The following is an 18391-nucleotide window of genomic DNA, read 5'->3' on the forward strand; positions in this document are numbered from 1 at the left end:
TGTAATTTTATTTTAAGAGTGTTAACAAGACATTAAACATTTATTCATGGTGAACAACCAAATTAGAATCGCATTTACCCCTAAATATTGAATTTAGACAATAAATGCATTTTCTATTTGTTACTATAATTTCAAAATAAACTCTGCTTCCTAATACTATCCTAACAAAGCATCAATGATATACATTTTGGGAATATTTTTAGCACCATTTCAAGAAAAACACTCTTATGGACACAATCACACATGGAAAACTTTAAGACTCTGAATTACTTTTCCTTCATGACAATTATAAATATACCAGAAAAAAAATTGATAAATCATATTACAATAAAATATAAGGGAACAGAATCAAAAGGGGGAAAAAGCTTCATGACTGAAACAACCAAGAGAGTAATTATTATTTGATATAAAACACTGTTTGCTTTGCAATGTTACTTGGAAACAAAATTACAGATTAATTGGTAAAACAAGAAGTAATATATACCATGACTGCATACCAGTGTTAAGGGAAAATTTCAAGAGGCGTATAGATATAAAACAAAAATAAGCACTCTTTTATGAAGGTGATGCCACATGATTGGATACAGAAAACACACGACTCAGTGTTGCCAAACTCCTGTCTTCTCCTCCTGTATGACAGAGTTCTGGAGTACAAAATAACTCTTGATAATACAGGCATCTATAAATCAGTGCATGTAACTTTTAAAAATTGTAGAGAGAAAAAACTTGCAGAATTAAATATTGAAGAGTTGTGACTACATCTTAAAAGTAGACAATTTCATTACCTTTTAATTGCAAATTTTCTATATGAAATTGTCAGCTGTACAAGTAACCTTTAAAAATATCTGCTATTAACATTCACCATCTGGTTTTCATAGTTGCTACTCTGTAAACCATTAACAGGTCATTTTATATAGATTGACCCACCTGTTGTTGTAACTCATCTTCTGTTGGTGGTTTAGTTTCTGGTGTGGGTGTGTGGGTAGGACTGTGACTTCTGATATCATTTTGTAAACCATAGACAGACTATATTAAATTAAAAAATATATATGTTAGGACAAAATACCATTAATAGTCACAGACTTTCCAAAAGGTAATTTTGTGTTATATATTCATTAAGGTAACTTTGCTGCATAGTTAATTAAGTTTCTTATCAAAATTCAAAAGGCACTGCTTTCATAAATATCATTTGAATGTAAAATAGAAGCATAACTCTTTGAAAAAATATGTGATTAGATTATTAACTTTGACAGAATAATTGATTGTATGGAAAGAACATGGTAAGTGATAATAAAATTTGGGGACTGAGAGCAGTTTTAGTGTGGACGTGAGGATGAAGGATGAGGACATATTACAACTCTATGAGCCTCACAATATTAAAGTTACCAGGTAAGTTTGAAAGAAACTCTTGAAATCAAAGGAGGGTAAATCCAGATGCTTACTTAACTGAGCCAAATTTCAGAACCATCACCAACCTTACCAGCATCTCTGAATTCAAATGTGTTTTTTTCTGACCTGTTATCACTTCTACCTTGCTCTTCTTAACATCAATCTCTTGGCTTTTCACACTGACCCTTTGGACTTGTGTTTTTTCCATTATGTCTTTCCATTATTTTGCTCTTAAATCATCTTTCACAGATTTTGACTTGGGTTTTACCTATCTAAATCATGCAATTCACACTATCTTCGGTAAATCCTTTGATCACCTCGCTCTTGTCTAACCCCAACCTGGAATTCAGTTCCTGTCACAGGACATCCATTTTAACCCAATCCATTTTAACCACATATGCTGTGAATTAATAATTAACAGGACAGAGAGGAATGACTTGAACTTTCTCTTTTCTCTCTTTCTTTCTTTTCCTTTCTTTCTCTTTTCCTTTCTTTTTCTCTTTCATTCATTTATTTAAAAGTTAGTGAATATTTACTGTATACTGAATATAGTTAGTGCTATGCATTAGGGATATAGAAGTAAACAAAGATAGAGACACTCCCTTCTCTGTTGGAACTCATAATCTAATGGAGCGGGGAACATGTTATACAAACAATCACACAAATAAATAAAGGATTAAAAATGTCATAAGTATTAGGAAAGAAAAGAATAAAAAGAGCATAGGGTCTGGAGCACAAGGAGTCTTAATTTTCCTTGAAGAAACAGAAAAGGTATTCATGAACTACTACTAGCTATATTTGAACATGATTAAATAAAACAACTTTCAGAACTCTGAAATAACAGTTGAGGTTGATTTTTTAAAATTAGACAAATGAACGATCACCAATTACACAATAATTATACTTTCCACTGTTTGCTGTTATTATTTTTTTTCAGTTATGTCACATTAATTTTTGATAAGGAGAATTAAAAAGGTCTCTAAGGCTTGAAACTTCCATTTTTGTTTACGTTGATGTAATTTAAGTAATTTAATAAGAATCTACAGTTCATGTAAAAAAATGCTTATAAAAAAGATAGCTAATAGTTTGAACAGTAAGTTTTTGAATAAGATGAAAAATAATTTAAAAGACCACTAGAAAAATACCATAATTTATGGTGTCATTGAAGTAAAAAGATCCCAAGTTTTCTTTTATCTCCACATTTCTATGATTATTTCAACATGCACGTATTTCACATGGACTTCATGAAGTTCCACATAAGACCCAACCACTGAGAAATGTTGTTTAAATCTGTCTTCCAACAACCTGGTTATTGACTCTGAGGTGACTGTGGAGTTTCCATTTTTTTTTTTGTTACAAGTGCAAGTAAACACCAGGAATTCTCTCCTTTATCAATCAAGGTGTCATTTATTTCCTGAGGGACAGTGATAGCTTTTAACTTTGATTCTTGGCTAGAATGAAACTAGCCCTGAATAATGCAATTTTATGAACAAATGAGTTAAGACAATTGATCTTATTTTGGCAGATAACTGTGAGAATTATCCGCAATGTAAAAGAATTTTGAATATTTTAGAATAAGGAAATGTGTTAAAATATTGGCACAGGGTGGGTGGGATAGAGATAGCAACAAGCAGGGCTAGAGAAGAAGAGGAAGGAAGTTGTCTGAAGGTCAATATTTGCAGCTGGGAGAAATCAAATTAACTCACTGGAATCCATTTTGAGTTTTAATAGCCAAACTAATTTACTAAATCAATATACTTTGTCTCTATTAACCTGTTCTTTTATTCCTCATGGTGCCTAGATCAGCACTTTTCATACATAGTACCAACCAAATGAATACTGGATAAGTTATTCATTAAATGAAGGAGATTTGATTTTCTACATATCTGTTCATATATGATTTCTCTTGACACTTTAGAAGTGACCTACAAAAAAATTTTTCTTTTCTTTCTTTTTTTTTTTTTTTTTTTGCAGGTGGAAGGGGCTTTAAAATAGAAACTAAAGAGTGTGAGAAGCTTGTATGCCTTTCTATGTGGAGTGCAATCTCTGGGATTTTTCTAACTGGTGATAGTGGAGAAATATTCTTTTCCCCAGGTTCCTCAGCTCAACTAAGTAATGGATTGTGACCATGTCTGATGCTGTAATGGGGAGCCCAGTACAGAGAGAGCAGAGAAAAGAGACTGGAGAAGAGTGAGAGCTCTGACAGTGCTGAAGTCCCTGAATTGTCATCCTCAAGGCCAGCTCCACCCCTGCCTGCTCCAAGATTTTAGCCTATTCCCCACTTTATTCAGTCAGGTTCGAGCAGAGTTTCTGTTGCCTGCAACTTTATATACTCCTTACTGAAAACAAACACGTTTTCATGTGTTGCTCTAAGATATGAATATGTAGCACATTAAAATTTAAAATTACACATTTTGCATGTAGAATTGAGGAAATGTCCCTCTTTTTTATGTATAAACAGCTTTTAACCACTGTATTCATAGGAGAAAAACTAGACAACTATTCATGATTTTGCTAACTGTTTTTCCAGAATGTGCATATTAGCTGTTAACTAAAATATTAGGTGCCATGATATCCAAAAAAGATTGACAGGAAATAACTTACTGTTGCTTTGAAATATGGGTTCTGAAGTTACAGGAAGCAGTCTGAAATGTGGGTTCAGTCACATGAGCACAAATGCTTTCATCATTCTATGTTGTTCTAGGACCCCCATAGCTACCAGCCTGTGATGATTAATTTCATGTGTCAACCTGTGCTGGGCCACAGTGCTCAGATATTAATCAAACATTATTCTGGTGTTTCTGTGAAAATGTATTTTGGATGAGATTAAAATATAAATAGGTAGACTTTGAGTAAATCAGATCGCTCTCCACAATATGGATGGGCCTCATCCAATCATTTGAGGTCCGAAATAGAACAAAAAGACAAACCTCCCCCGAGCAAGAGGGAATTCTGTCAGCAGATGGCAATTCTTCCCTAGTCCTCCAGCCTCTGGCCTGCTGGCCCGTCCCATCAGCTTTGGATCTCTCCAAGACTCTACAAGCACTGAACCAATTCCTTAAAATCTCTCTCTGTCTCTGACTCTGTCTCTCTGTCTCTCTGTCTCTTTCTTTTTCTCTCTCTCTTTCTCCAACCATTCATTTGGTTCTGTTTCTCTGGAGAACTCTGGCTGATACACAGACTGATCTATTATAGTTAAAATTTTAAAAACAGTCTGAAGAACATTAGGTACATAAAGCTCCTTAAAATTTGCCTAGATTAGTTCATTTCTTTCTGATTATGCTATACCATCATTCCTTCATCGAAACTTGAGAGTCTACATATTACCTATTCTTTTGTACTTTAATAAAGACAGATTTAAAAAGATAGCTTTAAAACTTGACTAATCCCAAATATTTAAAAATATCTAAAATCAGATATACATCTATTGATTCTGTTCATACATTTGATAAACATGTTTGAATTCAACAATTAAATGTAATATTTCAAACCCTGCGTTCTTTGGTTCATGTGCTAGATTATTGTGTTAGGGTTTACTGGGTTATTTATTTTTTTATGACATTTAGTCACAAGAAATATCATTACACTGAATCCCAAAGAAATGAATAACGACTCTGTTTGCTAAGGGCAGCATCTGTTTTTAAAGTATAGTCCAAGGGTTCTGCTTCCTTACCAGCCGCAATGTAAGATAGAGGGTGACCTCACAGCTAAGAGAAAGAGTCAAGGGCACAGACCATTTCATAGCAGAAGGCAAAAGCAGTTTCTAGAGGCGGTAGGCTGGCCTCTGCCGTTTCTGTCTAGGGCTTGCAATCCCACAGCGCTGCCTGTTCCACAGGGACAAAGCTGTGAAACTTTCGGATGATGATAGAACAGTTTGCTGCTTGTTGTCAAATTATTCGTTGATAAAGTGGTATGGCAATTAAGAATCGCAAACCATTTAAATTCCCTTGATAGCATGTTATGGAATGAGTTGTGTCTCTCTAAAATCCATATATTGATGCTCTAATCCCCAAAGTGACTGTATTTGGAGGTGGGGGTCCATAAGGAGGTAATAAATGTTATAGCTTGTGATCTTAATCCAAGAAGTTGAGACACCAGAGTGCTCATGTGCTTGTTCTCTGCCCCCACTGCCCTCTGTCTCATATGAGAACATAGTTAGAAGGTGGCTGTCTGTCTGCTAGTCAGGAAAAGAGCCAAACCTGCCAGCACCAGGAGCCAAACCTGCCAGCACCTTGATCTTGAATTTCTAGTCTTCAGAACTGTGAGGAAATTAATTTCTATTGTTTAAGCCACCCAGCCTGATGTTAAAAGGGGGTCCTCAGACAATGTCCCTTTCTCCTCAGACTTTTCTCTAAAACTGCTCTTCTCTCATCAGTGTCGCTTTGTCTCAGATAGCCTCTCCAGCTAGTTTCCCTGGACTATGAAAGAGATGTCTTCCTTTGCGGATGACTCTGCTCTCTAATGGCGACAGGAGGGGTCCTCAGCATCCTTAATCCCTTCCTGTCACAGCCACCCGTGTGCATTAGGATGGGGTTATTTCCTCAGGAGAGAAGGACTGGAAGAAGACCTGGGCTTGAACTCCCAGATTTTCTTCTAGCCAAGCAACAAGGAAGAGCAGGGATAATATTCAAAGATGCTGTACAAAATAGAGAAAAGACTTTTATGACTGACGCCCTGTAAACAGTACAACTCATTTCTAGGATCGCCCCAACAAACGTTGATTTTACCTTTCGTGTTTTGTGTGGGTTTCTCATTCTGGATGACTTCTTAATGTCCACTTCAGTGGTATTTACACACCCAGGCTAGAAACGGAAAAACAGAGAGACAAAAGGAATCTTTGGATGTGAAGCTTTTGATCAGTGCATTGATGACTCGCTGTCCAGAACCTGAGGAAGCGCCGTGATGACCAGCTCTGTCTGATCAGCCCTCCTGTCAGCAGCAATCAGTGATACAATACATCGTGCTCTTAACGCTTTGCATGACCTTCAGATCCCACCTTCAATTAACTCCCAGAGAAAAAGGAAAAAAAGAGGCATGGGCTTTGCACGTGAAAGTGAGGGTTGATATTAGTAGTTGCAAACAGGACACATTTCGAACAAGAATGTCCAGAGACCAAGTGGGGTCGGGTCGTAGCCCCAGCTGCTATCTGCACACGGCCTTGTTTGTTGTGTTCCCTCCATATGCCACTGTTATCAGATGGCTGCTTCCTTCCCAAGTTGGAAAACTACAATCAGTTGCACCAGCGCAAATCCCAGAGGAAATTTTTTTATGATGATTTGTGAAAAATCCAAGGATGGGGAATACTGGTTTTCCATAGACAGAATGTTCAATGGAGGCTGTGGTTAAAATGAGGAAGATGAAAAAAGAAATTGGTAATCAATATTCTATGCTTCTCCCAGAAATGCTCCATTTTGTTCTTCCTCAGGCAGGTGAACCTATTTAAATTGGAGCAGGTGGGTGCTGGAGGAAGAGTGTGGGCAGCCTGTTCCTGGTTTGCTAACAACTGCAGGAGCATCATTTTGCTGGATTTATTGCTGTGTTGCACAAAAATAGAGAGTTGTAAGGCTTCTTATGTGTTTGGAGAAAGAGAAGGGTAGAGTCAGGGAGTTAGAAAAGAGAGAGGGAAGAGAGTGAGGAGGCGGGAGAGAGAAACTATGAATCAGGAAACAGAGGAGAAAGGAGATGGAATCTTATATCCAGGAAGATCCTTAGATATCGCTTTTCCTTTGGAACTGATGTAAACAGAAGAAATACATGGATCGTGTTTACTTTCAAGTTTTGGTGCAGAATGTAGGAATCTAATACCAGTAAACTGTATCACGTTGTGTGTCTCTGTTCAATTTCTCTATTTTTCCCCCCACAGATTGCAAAATTGTTAAAATATCAGATATCCTTGAAAGTGACTACGGCAAAACTGTGAAGGTGGAAAAAGGCTTTTGCAGAGTTGGGACAGAGTTAGTGGGGAAGAGCAAAGAAGCAGCACTGGTGTGATTCAAGCAATAAGCTGTCTTCCACCATTGCTGGCGAGCAAGGAGATTCGATCTTTTTACAATGAGGATGTAAGACATTTTCCTTAAAGAACCCTCTCCTGGTAGCACAGTTATTGCAACAAAAATCCACAATAATATTGTAAGGAATAAAGAAGTACACGAGAAAAGTATATTTTCTTTTTTCTTTAAAGCATATTTTCTTGATTTGTTTTCTACTTTGATTACATTTGAAATCTATATACTGCACACACACGTACACTGTACTAAAACACTAAATAAATTGTAAATTTGGTTTGCATATCTATTTAGGAATAGAAATAGCTGGTTTAGCACCACGGTCTGGCAGTGTAGAGGAAGAAAGTGTACACACCTGGGTGAGATTATTTGCTAATTGATAATAAGCAATTTACTTAAACCCTCCCAGAATCAGATTGATCAATATCTGATATTCCAATTAATTTTTCTGTGGCTCGTCTGGGCATCAGTATTTTTTTAAAAAGATCTCTAGTGATTTAAACAACCAACCAGGATTCACAACCATTGATCTAGTTGTAACGAAGATAACATTTGAAAATATTAAAGCAACGTGTTTTCATTCCCTATTCAGTTTACATTTCCTTGCAGCCTTCCACCCCTGAGTCTGAGTCTGATAGGGAAGGGAGGCACTGAAATTCTTTAAGCTCTTATCAATATATCCAGAGCCAAAAGTGGCCAGATAGATCATACAAATTTTCTTCTATGTGTTGAAGGGCAGGGATAATGAAGATATGATATGCACGGAAGGGAAGGTATGTCCTTCCATCACCTGGAGAAAAAGAGAAATAAAGGTAAGAGGTAGAGCTCAATAGGTGTCCCATTTTTCTCCTCCGAGGAAGAAATTCCAAGGGGTGGAAAGGGAATGAGTGACAGAAATGTCCAGACAACTATGGGACCTGTGAACTTGGATGTGAGAGTGCCGGTCCCATTCACCTAGGAGAAGTCCCACGTGGGATTGTGTCCGACACGAATCCTTTCAGTCAGTCAGGCATTGGCAAGAAAGATGAGCCTGCGCTAATACTTCCTCCTACGGCTCATGCGCAGCAGGCGAGGGTCCAGAACGCGTTGCATGACCCTGCAGTAAAGGGCACAGAGGTTCTGAGAAGACTAGTGGGGTGGACGGAAGCTGCGGCTGGAACAAAGCCCGCAGTGTGCAAGGATTTTAAGCGGGGAGCAAATGTCTGGAAAGCACACTCCAGTAGTGAGTGCTAAAAGATGAGAGGGTACCTTTGCGGTAGCAGTCCTGAGACAGAGCTGCACCAACATGTCTAAAGCAGAAATCAGCAAGGAGCCGGAAGCCCAGTGGATGCTTGGCAGTTATCCCTCCCTGCACGAAATCACATGAAAACAAAACCTTTATACCCCAAACTCCTATCCAAAAACAATCTTGTACAGCAATAGGGAAAGGTGGAAGAAATCCCAAAGAGTGATCATTTATCCGAAGGTGACTGAGTTATCTAGCAGATGATTTAAATGTTTACAGAGCACACACATTGAAACCTATCTTTTAAATGGGTTTCTGAGGAAAGCAGATCAATTATAGAAAATACAGAAGATGTATTTTCTTTACACGTCTGAGGAGTATGAACTAATTAAACTTGCAAGCTCCTTCCGTAATAAGCTGGAATTCTGAATCAATCTTGTTGCATACCAGGTGGGATCACTGACAAATGGCCCCAGAAATTGAAAGCATAAAGTGGAAAGAATTTTTTCCCCTTTCATATGAATATATCTGACTGCAGCCCCAAAGAGAATTACAGTTTTCATCCTCAAAGTTCAAGATTGTAGCTATTTAGTGAATGAGCCATTAGCAGACATCTAAAATTCTATCTGAACTAATTGTTAACACCACTAATGAGCAAATTAATAAGAAAACATTGATCCTAAAAGTAAACATTATTAGCAACTGGACCCTGAGATAATGTTCCATAACTCTGCTCTTATCCCAGGCAAATAAAATCCGCCCGTTCAAAATTTGTTGTGAAGGGCTAAATGGTTAAAATCATAAGGGGCACCTGGGATGTGGGTCTCAAGAGCCTCCTGGTTCCCTTTCATTTCTGAAGAGCCCTTGAAGACAGTGGTTAAGCAGATCTCTAACTTAAATAGGGGATTCCTGAAGATTACAAAAGCTTAGATGCCCAAAGTTGTTTACTATATTTCTGAATAATTAAGGTCATGACCTAGTTTTGATAACCCATGAAATAACTGCTTTCAGAAATCAAGCACTGTGGTGGATGAAATAAGGCAATCGTTTTTTGAAAAATTTTTAATTTTAATTCAAGAAATATTTATTTATGCATTTAATTGTCATATTATCTGATAAATGGTGAGATACTGAAATGAAGGCATGATCCATACCTTAATAATCTCCTAATATAAAAAGGATGACGCACGAATCATCCCAAGGTGGGAGCATAGGACTGGATAGAAGTTAGCGGAGGGCATCACATGACAACAGAGCAATTTATACACCCATTCTCATACAAATTATATTGGCTCTCACCAGTATGACATAAATATATTTTTTAAATTTTGTTTTAAAGCGCTTTTGATCTCAATAAGGTCATGTTGTCCTTGGTTATTTAGAAAAGGCAGTTATCTTTTGAAGTATATGTAATATGTACCACTAGCTGGCGCCAGATCCACATTAAATGCATAAATTGGTTTTCTGCACTGCTAAACATATCTTCCCAGTATGCTAAAATAACCAGCATTACCAAGTAGGCACCAATAACAATGTTTGAATATATACTATTTGCCAGATATAATATTAAGTACATAGTATTGAATTTAAGAAATAATAAAATGTTATTTACTTGGCCTAGAAAAGAATCGTACGTTATTTCTAGTGATTTCAAGGTGAATTTATTTTCAACAGAATTAAGCTTGCTGTAACATTACTATAATATTACTATATTATATTACTATTATATTACTATAATATTATTTATTAAAGAGTGGCGTTTAGTGCCTCAGAATCCATTTCTGAAGGAACAAAATGTGCATATTGTTGAAAACTGTTACTGTCGTGGCGTTCACGTAAGTGTCTTAATAAGTTGAAAAACAAATGCTGGAACTTTTGGGGTCTTATTGATATTTTATTTAAAGGACTCTAAGTACTGTTTAATTCCTCTCATGGCATAATGCACTGTTAGTTACTGTGGCAGAAGGACACTCATGTTCGGCATAACCTGGGGTAACCTAATGGCTCTTCGGCCAAGAGCAGCGCTGAGAGCCAGCGATGAGAACAACTCTTTCTAAATTCGATCACGTGTAAAGTGGGCAAGTCAGTGTCCTAAAAAGCAAACGAATGGATATATAAGAATAAGGTGGCAAATCGAACTGACAGTAAGATATATGCATGTTCCTGGAAATATTTTTAAAAGACATGATTCTGAGAAATTAAGATTTTGAATGTATATAATTATGTTTAAATACAATTAAATTATTGAAAAAGATTCATCCTTTTGTAACAGTACATTCTAAAAAATTCGATTTGCAGTGTACTCTACCTCAATTAAAATGATTCCTTACCCTTATAGAAAATTATTATAGATTTTAAAGTGTTCAATCTCAGGATATTTTTTTAAGATCCAAGTCAAGCTTTCTGTTTCGGGGTGCTTGCCAATTGATTTAGCCTCTCGCCCTGCTGACCAATCCACTTACTAAATGCTTCACACAAACTAAAAGAAGTTCTTTGTGACAACTATCCTGGATTTCCTTCCATCCGCCCTCCTCTATAATATTTACTCATCTGATTTCCACTCAATCGTATTTGCTGGCTACACATTCTTGAGTATGTAATCCCACTCCGATGTACGCTACGAATGAATTCTGAATCTCAGAGGGAGGCTACTGGTGCAGAGGGAGGAGGATGTACTGTGACATTGGAACAGGAGAAAGTGCTCAGGTTAGGTAGAAAGTGTAGGGCATGGTCAGGACTTAATTATAAAGGGTTTAATTATAAACATAAGTGAAAGCCATTGGAAGGTTTAAACATAGAAGTGACGTGGTATGACCTACATTTAAAAAAACTCAGTATGCTCTTCACAAAACTTAACTTGAAGTGGATCATACACATAAATGTAAAATGCTAAACTCTAAAACTTTTGGAAGATAATATAAGAGAAAATCTAGGTGACCTTCGGTTTGGTGGTGAGTTTTTAGGCACCACACCAAAGGCACACTCCATGAAAGAGATCACTGATAAATTGGTCTTTATTAAAATTAAAACTTCTACAGTCTGAAAGTCACTTTTGAGAGAGTGACAAGATAAGCCACAGACAGAGAAAGAACATTTGCAAGTGACACAAACAATAAAAGACTATTATCCAAACTATACAAAGAACTCTTAAAACTCTACAATAAGAAAACAAACAACCTAATTAAAAAACTGAGTAAAAGATCTGAATAGACACCTTAGTAAAGAAGATACACAGATGGCAAATAAGTATATGAAAAGATATTCTACACCATGCGTCCTTAGAGAATTGCGAATTAAAACAATGACAAAAGACAACTGCACACCTATCAAAGAGCACGCTGAGGGAAAGAGAATAATTCACGACGACTCCTAGTTATTGGCAAAGGGGTGAGGGGGTGCCATTTACTGAAATGAGAAAGCCTGAGAAAGAAATAAATGTAAACAAAGACAGAAATCAAGGATGGTTACTGGAGTGCATTTACATGCAATTTTAGTATTTACTGAATTCTCCAAACAGAAGGCAGCTCTTTATGTAGAGTCGCTATCAAGATTCACGAGGCAGGACGTTTCCAGTGTAAGTGCTTGTACAAGAACCTGCTCCTGGCCCTCCCTTCTGGATCATCATTGCTAACGTGGAGCATCCCACTGGACAGGCAGCGTTAATAAATGACGGCCAGTTATCGACCGAGAGCCTCTCGCTCCTCAGAGCCTCTGCTACGTTTCCACAAATTCCTTTCCAGTGACTTGGACCACTTTCTCCTAATCTGCTCTGGTTGAAATCAGGTCACTTCCATTTAACATCTAGGGACTGTCTGTTCCCCCTGCCATGATAGTCCCTTTTTATAGAATAGTGATTGTCATGCAAGCACAAGTACGAACGGATTGTCACAGTTCTCAACAAGCTACTGAGAGGACTCTGATGGGTGAGTTTGCCTGTAGCTTCTTTGCGATCGCTGATGTTGCTCATTGTTCATGTTTTCTTTTAAAATACTTAAAATATTCCCAGCTGGAATTGCTTTTATTTTTTTAAAAAAAATCACTGGATAATGGCTAAGTTGTCATACTTACCTTGAGCAAAAGATGAGATCCTTGAGGAAGAGACGAAGGCCCGAGGCAGGTGTGCATACACTGTTCCTTTCTGTCACACTTAGCCTTTCATTCATGCCAGTGACTGATCGCTCTCCCTTCCTATGACTATTTTTCCTTACAAAATGCTAGTTGTAATTTGAGGACGTGCAAAGATTTTTCACTTGGGAGATAAAAGAGACCTTTAGATTTAACACACACCACAACTTGACTGCACCGTAGGGTCCTGGGCTAGCATCCCAGTGGAGTAACCATCAGTGGAGTAGCATTTTGGTTCATACTGGGTGGTTGTTCCTCGGGGATCTCATTTACGGGAGGGTGAGAAGCAACACAGAATTGTGGGATTCCTGGTCCATGGACTTAATTATCATCAATGCCTTAAAATTTTTGATTTAAACTGTTAAGCTATTTGTTGAATGTAGGAATGAAGGAATGAAACCTAGATCAGCTCTCAGATGGCATTGAAAATTTCCTTGGTGTAAAAATTTAGTTCCAAAAATTAGGAAAATTGATTAGTTACCAAACTAGTGAAAACAATTTTTAATTTTGTAAATTTTACTGTTGTTACTATTGATGATTTAATGGTATGCCATAAGGGCTGAACAGAACCAGATAAAAATCCTGACAGTATAAATAATTCACGGTAAGTTCAAAAGGTGTACAATAACCATGGAACAGCCAAATATGACAGGTTCATGAAAATCCTCATATACTAGAATTACCCTTGAATTGCAATAACAGCACTGAATTCAATAGCTTTGAATTACCAAGGATATTTCTATATCCTTCATATATCTCCTAAGTCACATGTTCCCAAATAGGAAAGAGGCTTATTTCCCTTCACAGGCCAGACACACAGGGAGAGTTTGCCTGGAACAAACACCTCGGCTTAGCGAGACGTCTGTAAAGAAGATGTATTTCAAAGACACACTCTGTTGCAATAAACTTGGTTTCCAAAAGTAGGAAAAGATAAGTCTTTTATCTAGTGGTGTCAGAAAAGAGAGTGTCACATAAAGTTATTTTTCAGATTACCTACTTATTGCTAAGAGTCAAATCTTTATTTTAATTTTACTGTTAGGGAAAATATTTCTGCATTTTTACACAATTATTTCCAAAGCAATGCATTTTTTTCTTCTTGATTCAAGGTCATTATTGGGGACTACACTTATTTTTGCCACTCTTAAGACAGCAATGCCTGTGAGGCTAGATGGTCCTAACTCTTAATGCTTTTTTAGCTTTTATGTCATTTTATGCCATTTTTAGAGTGCCTCTGCCTTCTCCTTGTCAGCTGTCACTTTTTGCTGCTTTCAGTGTCCTTGCTTCCAGCACCACCCCATCATCCTCTAATTTGTCACTTGGGTTCTGACAGCGGTCAGTAAAGTAGACAAATACTATTTTAACACGGTGTCTCATAGTTTAGCAAATGAACCAATCAAAACACAGGAGTTAGAGTGTGGGAGTATGAACAATTACTTTGCCTTAGAATTATGAAATTTATTTCCTTGGCTGAGTTTTCAATAGAATTAGATTTTTAGATATGTAAGATAGACAGTATAAAAACTGTGACAAATGAAATGTAGACAAATTCTTATCATATCTTTTGGAAAACTTATCAGGACATAAATATTGTACAGGCTAATTAAGTGAATCAGAATAGATGACATCAAACATTTATCTGGGGTTCAAAGATAGAGAATGACATAAAGAATAGGAGCCGAAAATTAATTCTGTGCTCTGAGGGGTGGGAAGAAAGCTAATCAAAGTGAATGACTGGGCAGAGTTCCAAGGCAGTATCTTTCTCAAATCCTGAAAGCGAATAAAGATGCACTCTGTTCTACATCCAGCCTCTTGTGGGAAAAGCCTTCTAGACACAAAACTAATTTTAGTTTAGTTTCGCAAAAAGGGCAAACAATGTCCAAACCAGAACTCTTATTTTCTCTCGCCTCCAAAGAGAGACATTACTCCCTTCTTAGCTGTAGCTCCTCTTTGTAAATCCCATCATTACCCACAAAGATAGCCAAGTCTGGCCTAGGAGTCAGTCATTGCTGACTTTTCTCTTTCCCTTACTTCTTACGTTTATTCATCAGCAAATTTTACTGAGGCAGGATAGATCACCTAGGGACATCCCCTCTCATCCAGGACCAGACTTCGAACTTTTCCCTCTGTTCTTTGTTTAGCCAGCCCTCTCCCTATTTTAGTCCTGGCAAGGGGAGATAGGGAGATAAGTCCTTTCCAGTTTATATGCCATCTATGGCTGAGCCCTAACTTTTGGCTAATTACAATATCATTATAATGTCATCTGCATTGCAAATAATGCGGCTCCCATCACACACCTCACTCCATGATGGTTCTGGAAACACCAAATAAGAAAGAAAGAATGGGAAACTGAGTCCCTCGCCTACTGGGAAGAGACAACGAAGCTACATCAGTAGCATATCTCTGGGCCTTGCCCCCCAAGGAAATCAAAAACCTATAATCCAGTCATCCTCGGTGTGACTCGCTCTCTGAGTCTGCCTGTGCTTCCCTCTTAAGTGTCTGCTTTCGCTTTAATAAACTTTGTGCTTTCCTGCTTGTCGTTCATCTGGCCTTGAGTTTTTTATCGTGGCATAAGACAAGAACCTGGTCATCGGAGCTCTAGGTTGAGTCCTCACTTAGACTTCCATCTTCATTGAGTTCTCTAGTGTCATGAACTTCACGTTCCAACAGGTTCTAAATTTATCTGCTTCTCTCCACCTGCGACACTACTTCCCTGGTCCAAACTGCCATCATCTCCCATCTTACTGTCTCAGCAGCCTTCTGATTTGTCCTCATCATTCCTTTCTTGCTTTCTTCACTTTCTCCCCTAGTTATTCCCTACATAGCAGCAGCTAGAGGGACCTTTTAAACTATAGCCATATCGTCACTCTCCTTTTCAAACCTTTATACACTTCTCATCACACTTAGGGTAAAAGCAAGCCCTTTGCCACGTCCTCCAAGGTGGGGCGTAAACAGCCCCTGTCCACCTTTCCAGCCCCATTAGCACCTCTCTGACTTAGCTCACTTCGCACCCAGCCTCATTGGCTTTTCTGTTCCTCCTATGAACCAGGTTCTATCCTTCATACCGGATGCTACCTCTCTCCTCAGATATGTAGTTGTCCCTTTGCCTTTTGAACTTCACAGAGGCCCTACTTGGCCTCAGTAGTCCCTAGTCTTTCCCAATCACATCACCTTGTTTTTATTTTTATCACAAAACTTACCTCCACCTGGAATGTTCTCATGTATTATTATTTTTGTTGGTTTATTCTTTCTTTCTCTACTGAAAGTTCCTCAAATATAGGGACTTTGTCTGCTTTGTTTAATATCTGTCACCAGAGATGGAAATTTCCTATACATAGTAGGTGTTTAATGAATGTATACTAAATAAATGAATGAGTGAAATTACGGATTTTACACACTAGTTCTTTCTGAACACTACTCATGTTAAAAATACAAAATGGGTTTTACTTACTGTTTTTTGGTGTGTGCACACACACACATGTGTGTGTGTGTGTATGTGAATGTGTGTGCTTGAGAACATTGGTACCTATAACAACTTCCTGGTCAATTGGTCATCGCCTATCATTATTATGCATTTATTTAACAAGAAACAAATGATCTAGTTCTTTAGTTAGGTTTAAAGGAAATATTTCTGGTACATAAAAATTTAGCTCAAATGTTTTTTCTCTTGCAATATAATTAATCTATCAGATGATAAATATAAATGGCCGATAGCAGATTGTTTTCAGAATATGTGGGAGTCGACTACTTAAAAAGCAGCAGTACACTGGGAACTTAAAAAGGCTCAGCTCTAGAGAAGGCAAGATAAGGACAAAGAGAGCTCCTCTGCCTTTAACATTTTGTTTCAAATTGTCTCTATTTCGACCTACAAACATCCAAGGACAAACAAAAACTGCCCTGTGCTTTTTCTCCACCTGGATGTGCAAGGGCACAACAGGGTCAGAATAAAATAGCTGATCCATACAACATAATAACAGGAATCAGATTTTGGTTTTTTAAAAACACATGAATTTTAAAAATATTAAGTCATTTAAACCATGAACGCTGGTGGTCTTTCCACTTGTTTGTAATACAGGTCAATTTCTTTCATCAATGTTTTGTAGCTTTAAAAAAAAATATATATATATATACATATAAGTACTTTAGCTCCTTAGTTAAGTTTATTCCTAAGGTTTTCAAAAATTTGGGGGGGGGATATTGTAAGTGGGACCGTTTTTCTAATTTTCTTTTCAGATAGTTCTTTGTTAGATATTGCAGCCCTTGCACGCTGTTGGTGGGAATGCAAAATGGTGCAGCCACTATGGAAAACGGTATGGTGGTTCCTCAAAAATTAAAAATGAAACTACTGTGTGACTCAGAAATCCTATTACTGGGTGTTTATAAAAAAAAATTGAAATCAGAATCTTGAAGAGATATTAGCACTTCTATATTCAATGCACCACTATTCACAATAGTCAAAGTGTGAAAACAAACTAAACATCCATTGACAGAAAAATGGATAAATTGTAAAATATATGTGCAATGAAAAACCATTCAGCATTAAAAAAAAGGAAATACTGTAATATGTGACAACATGGATGAACTTTGAGAACATTGTGCTAAGTGGAATCAGCCAGTCACAGAGACGAGTACTACATGATTCTCGTTTTCCGTGGTATCTAAAATAGCCAAATTCACAGAATCAAAGAGTGAACTGGTGGTTGTCAGAAGCCGAGGTGAAGAAGAAACAGGGAGTCGCTAATCAACAGGAATAGCATTTGGGGTAAGATGAATATGCTCTAGAGATCTGATCTCATGTTAAATATTCTTGCCACAATAAAACAATTAATTAAAAAAAAATGTGAACTGTAGACATAGGTTTAAAAAGCTTTATTTCCTAGGAACTCATTGTGTTTTCCATTGTTCTGTATTATGGAATTAAAGATTAAAATCCCCTATAAAAATCTGCATTCAAGATGTAAAACAATAAAAAAAAAAGAAAGATAATAGCTCTTATATCGTGGACTACTTTGTTGTTTTACAACCACAGCCATTATCTAATATGATTTTCATAAACGTTTTATAAACTACACAAGTCAGCCACTATGAACTAAAGCATAATACGGAGGACTTGAACATTGGACAAAGACATAAATATTTTCTGATTGAACCCAGCACCCAATTTATGATTTCTTCTGACAACTTCTATGACAAGTGCCATTCAACCTTAGCTTAAATGCACCGTTTCCTGAAATAACCATCTGAGGAATATTTAGAATATAGAACATCTTTGAATAAGTCTAAGTCACCCATTTACACATTATATCACTTTTAAAAATGTTACTAAAATATAAAAAGAACAAAACAACATGACTACAAAATAGTTAAGATCATGGGCTATGTATTTTTGGAAGAGTAAAGCAACCTCTCTAAGCTTTGGTGTCCCCCTCTTATGCAGTGAACATGATAGTGATAGTACCAGACACACTGTATGAAATAATGTTTGTAACGGGTTAGCATTGTTCCCAACACAGAGAGCACATGAGGCACATGTTGGTTGCTATTATTATGAGCAGTATAAGCTGATGTAAGAATAACAGTCACATCACAAGGGATTGAGTCTACCTTGCTTTCAGATTGTCAGGATTCAAGGAAGTTGTTGATTAAAAAA

The 18391-nt window shown here is 37.2% G+C and overlaps 1 protein-coding gene across 2 annotated transcripts in view; it reads right to left on the minus strand.

Annotated features, from left to right (window-relative positions):
• Positions 1-18391, minus strand: part of RGS7 (regulator of G protein signaling 7) — a 500747-nt gene that overhangs the window by 29739 nt on the left and 452617 nt on the right. For both annotated transcript variants that reach the window (XM_039883198.1, XM_039883197.1), the window contains exons 10-11: positions 6117-6191; positions 928-1026 (exon numbers count right to left, since the gene is read on the minus strand). In XM_039883198.1, coding sequence (XP_039739132.1) covers positions 928-1026; positions 6117-6191 — 174 coding nt within the window. The remainder of the gene's footprint in view (positions 1-927; positions 1027-6116; positions 6192-18391) is intronic.

The sequence above is a fragment of the Pteropus medius genome, unplaced genomic scaffold (genome assembly GCF_902729225.1).
Source record: "Pteropus medius unplaced genomic scaffold, Ma_sr-lr_union100, whole genome shotgun sequence".
Taxonomy (NCBI): Eukaryota; Metazoa; Chordata; class Mammalia; order Chiroptera; family Pteropodidae; genus Pteropus; species Pteropus medius.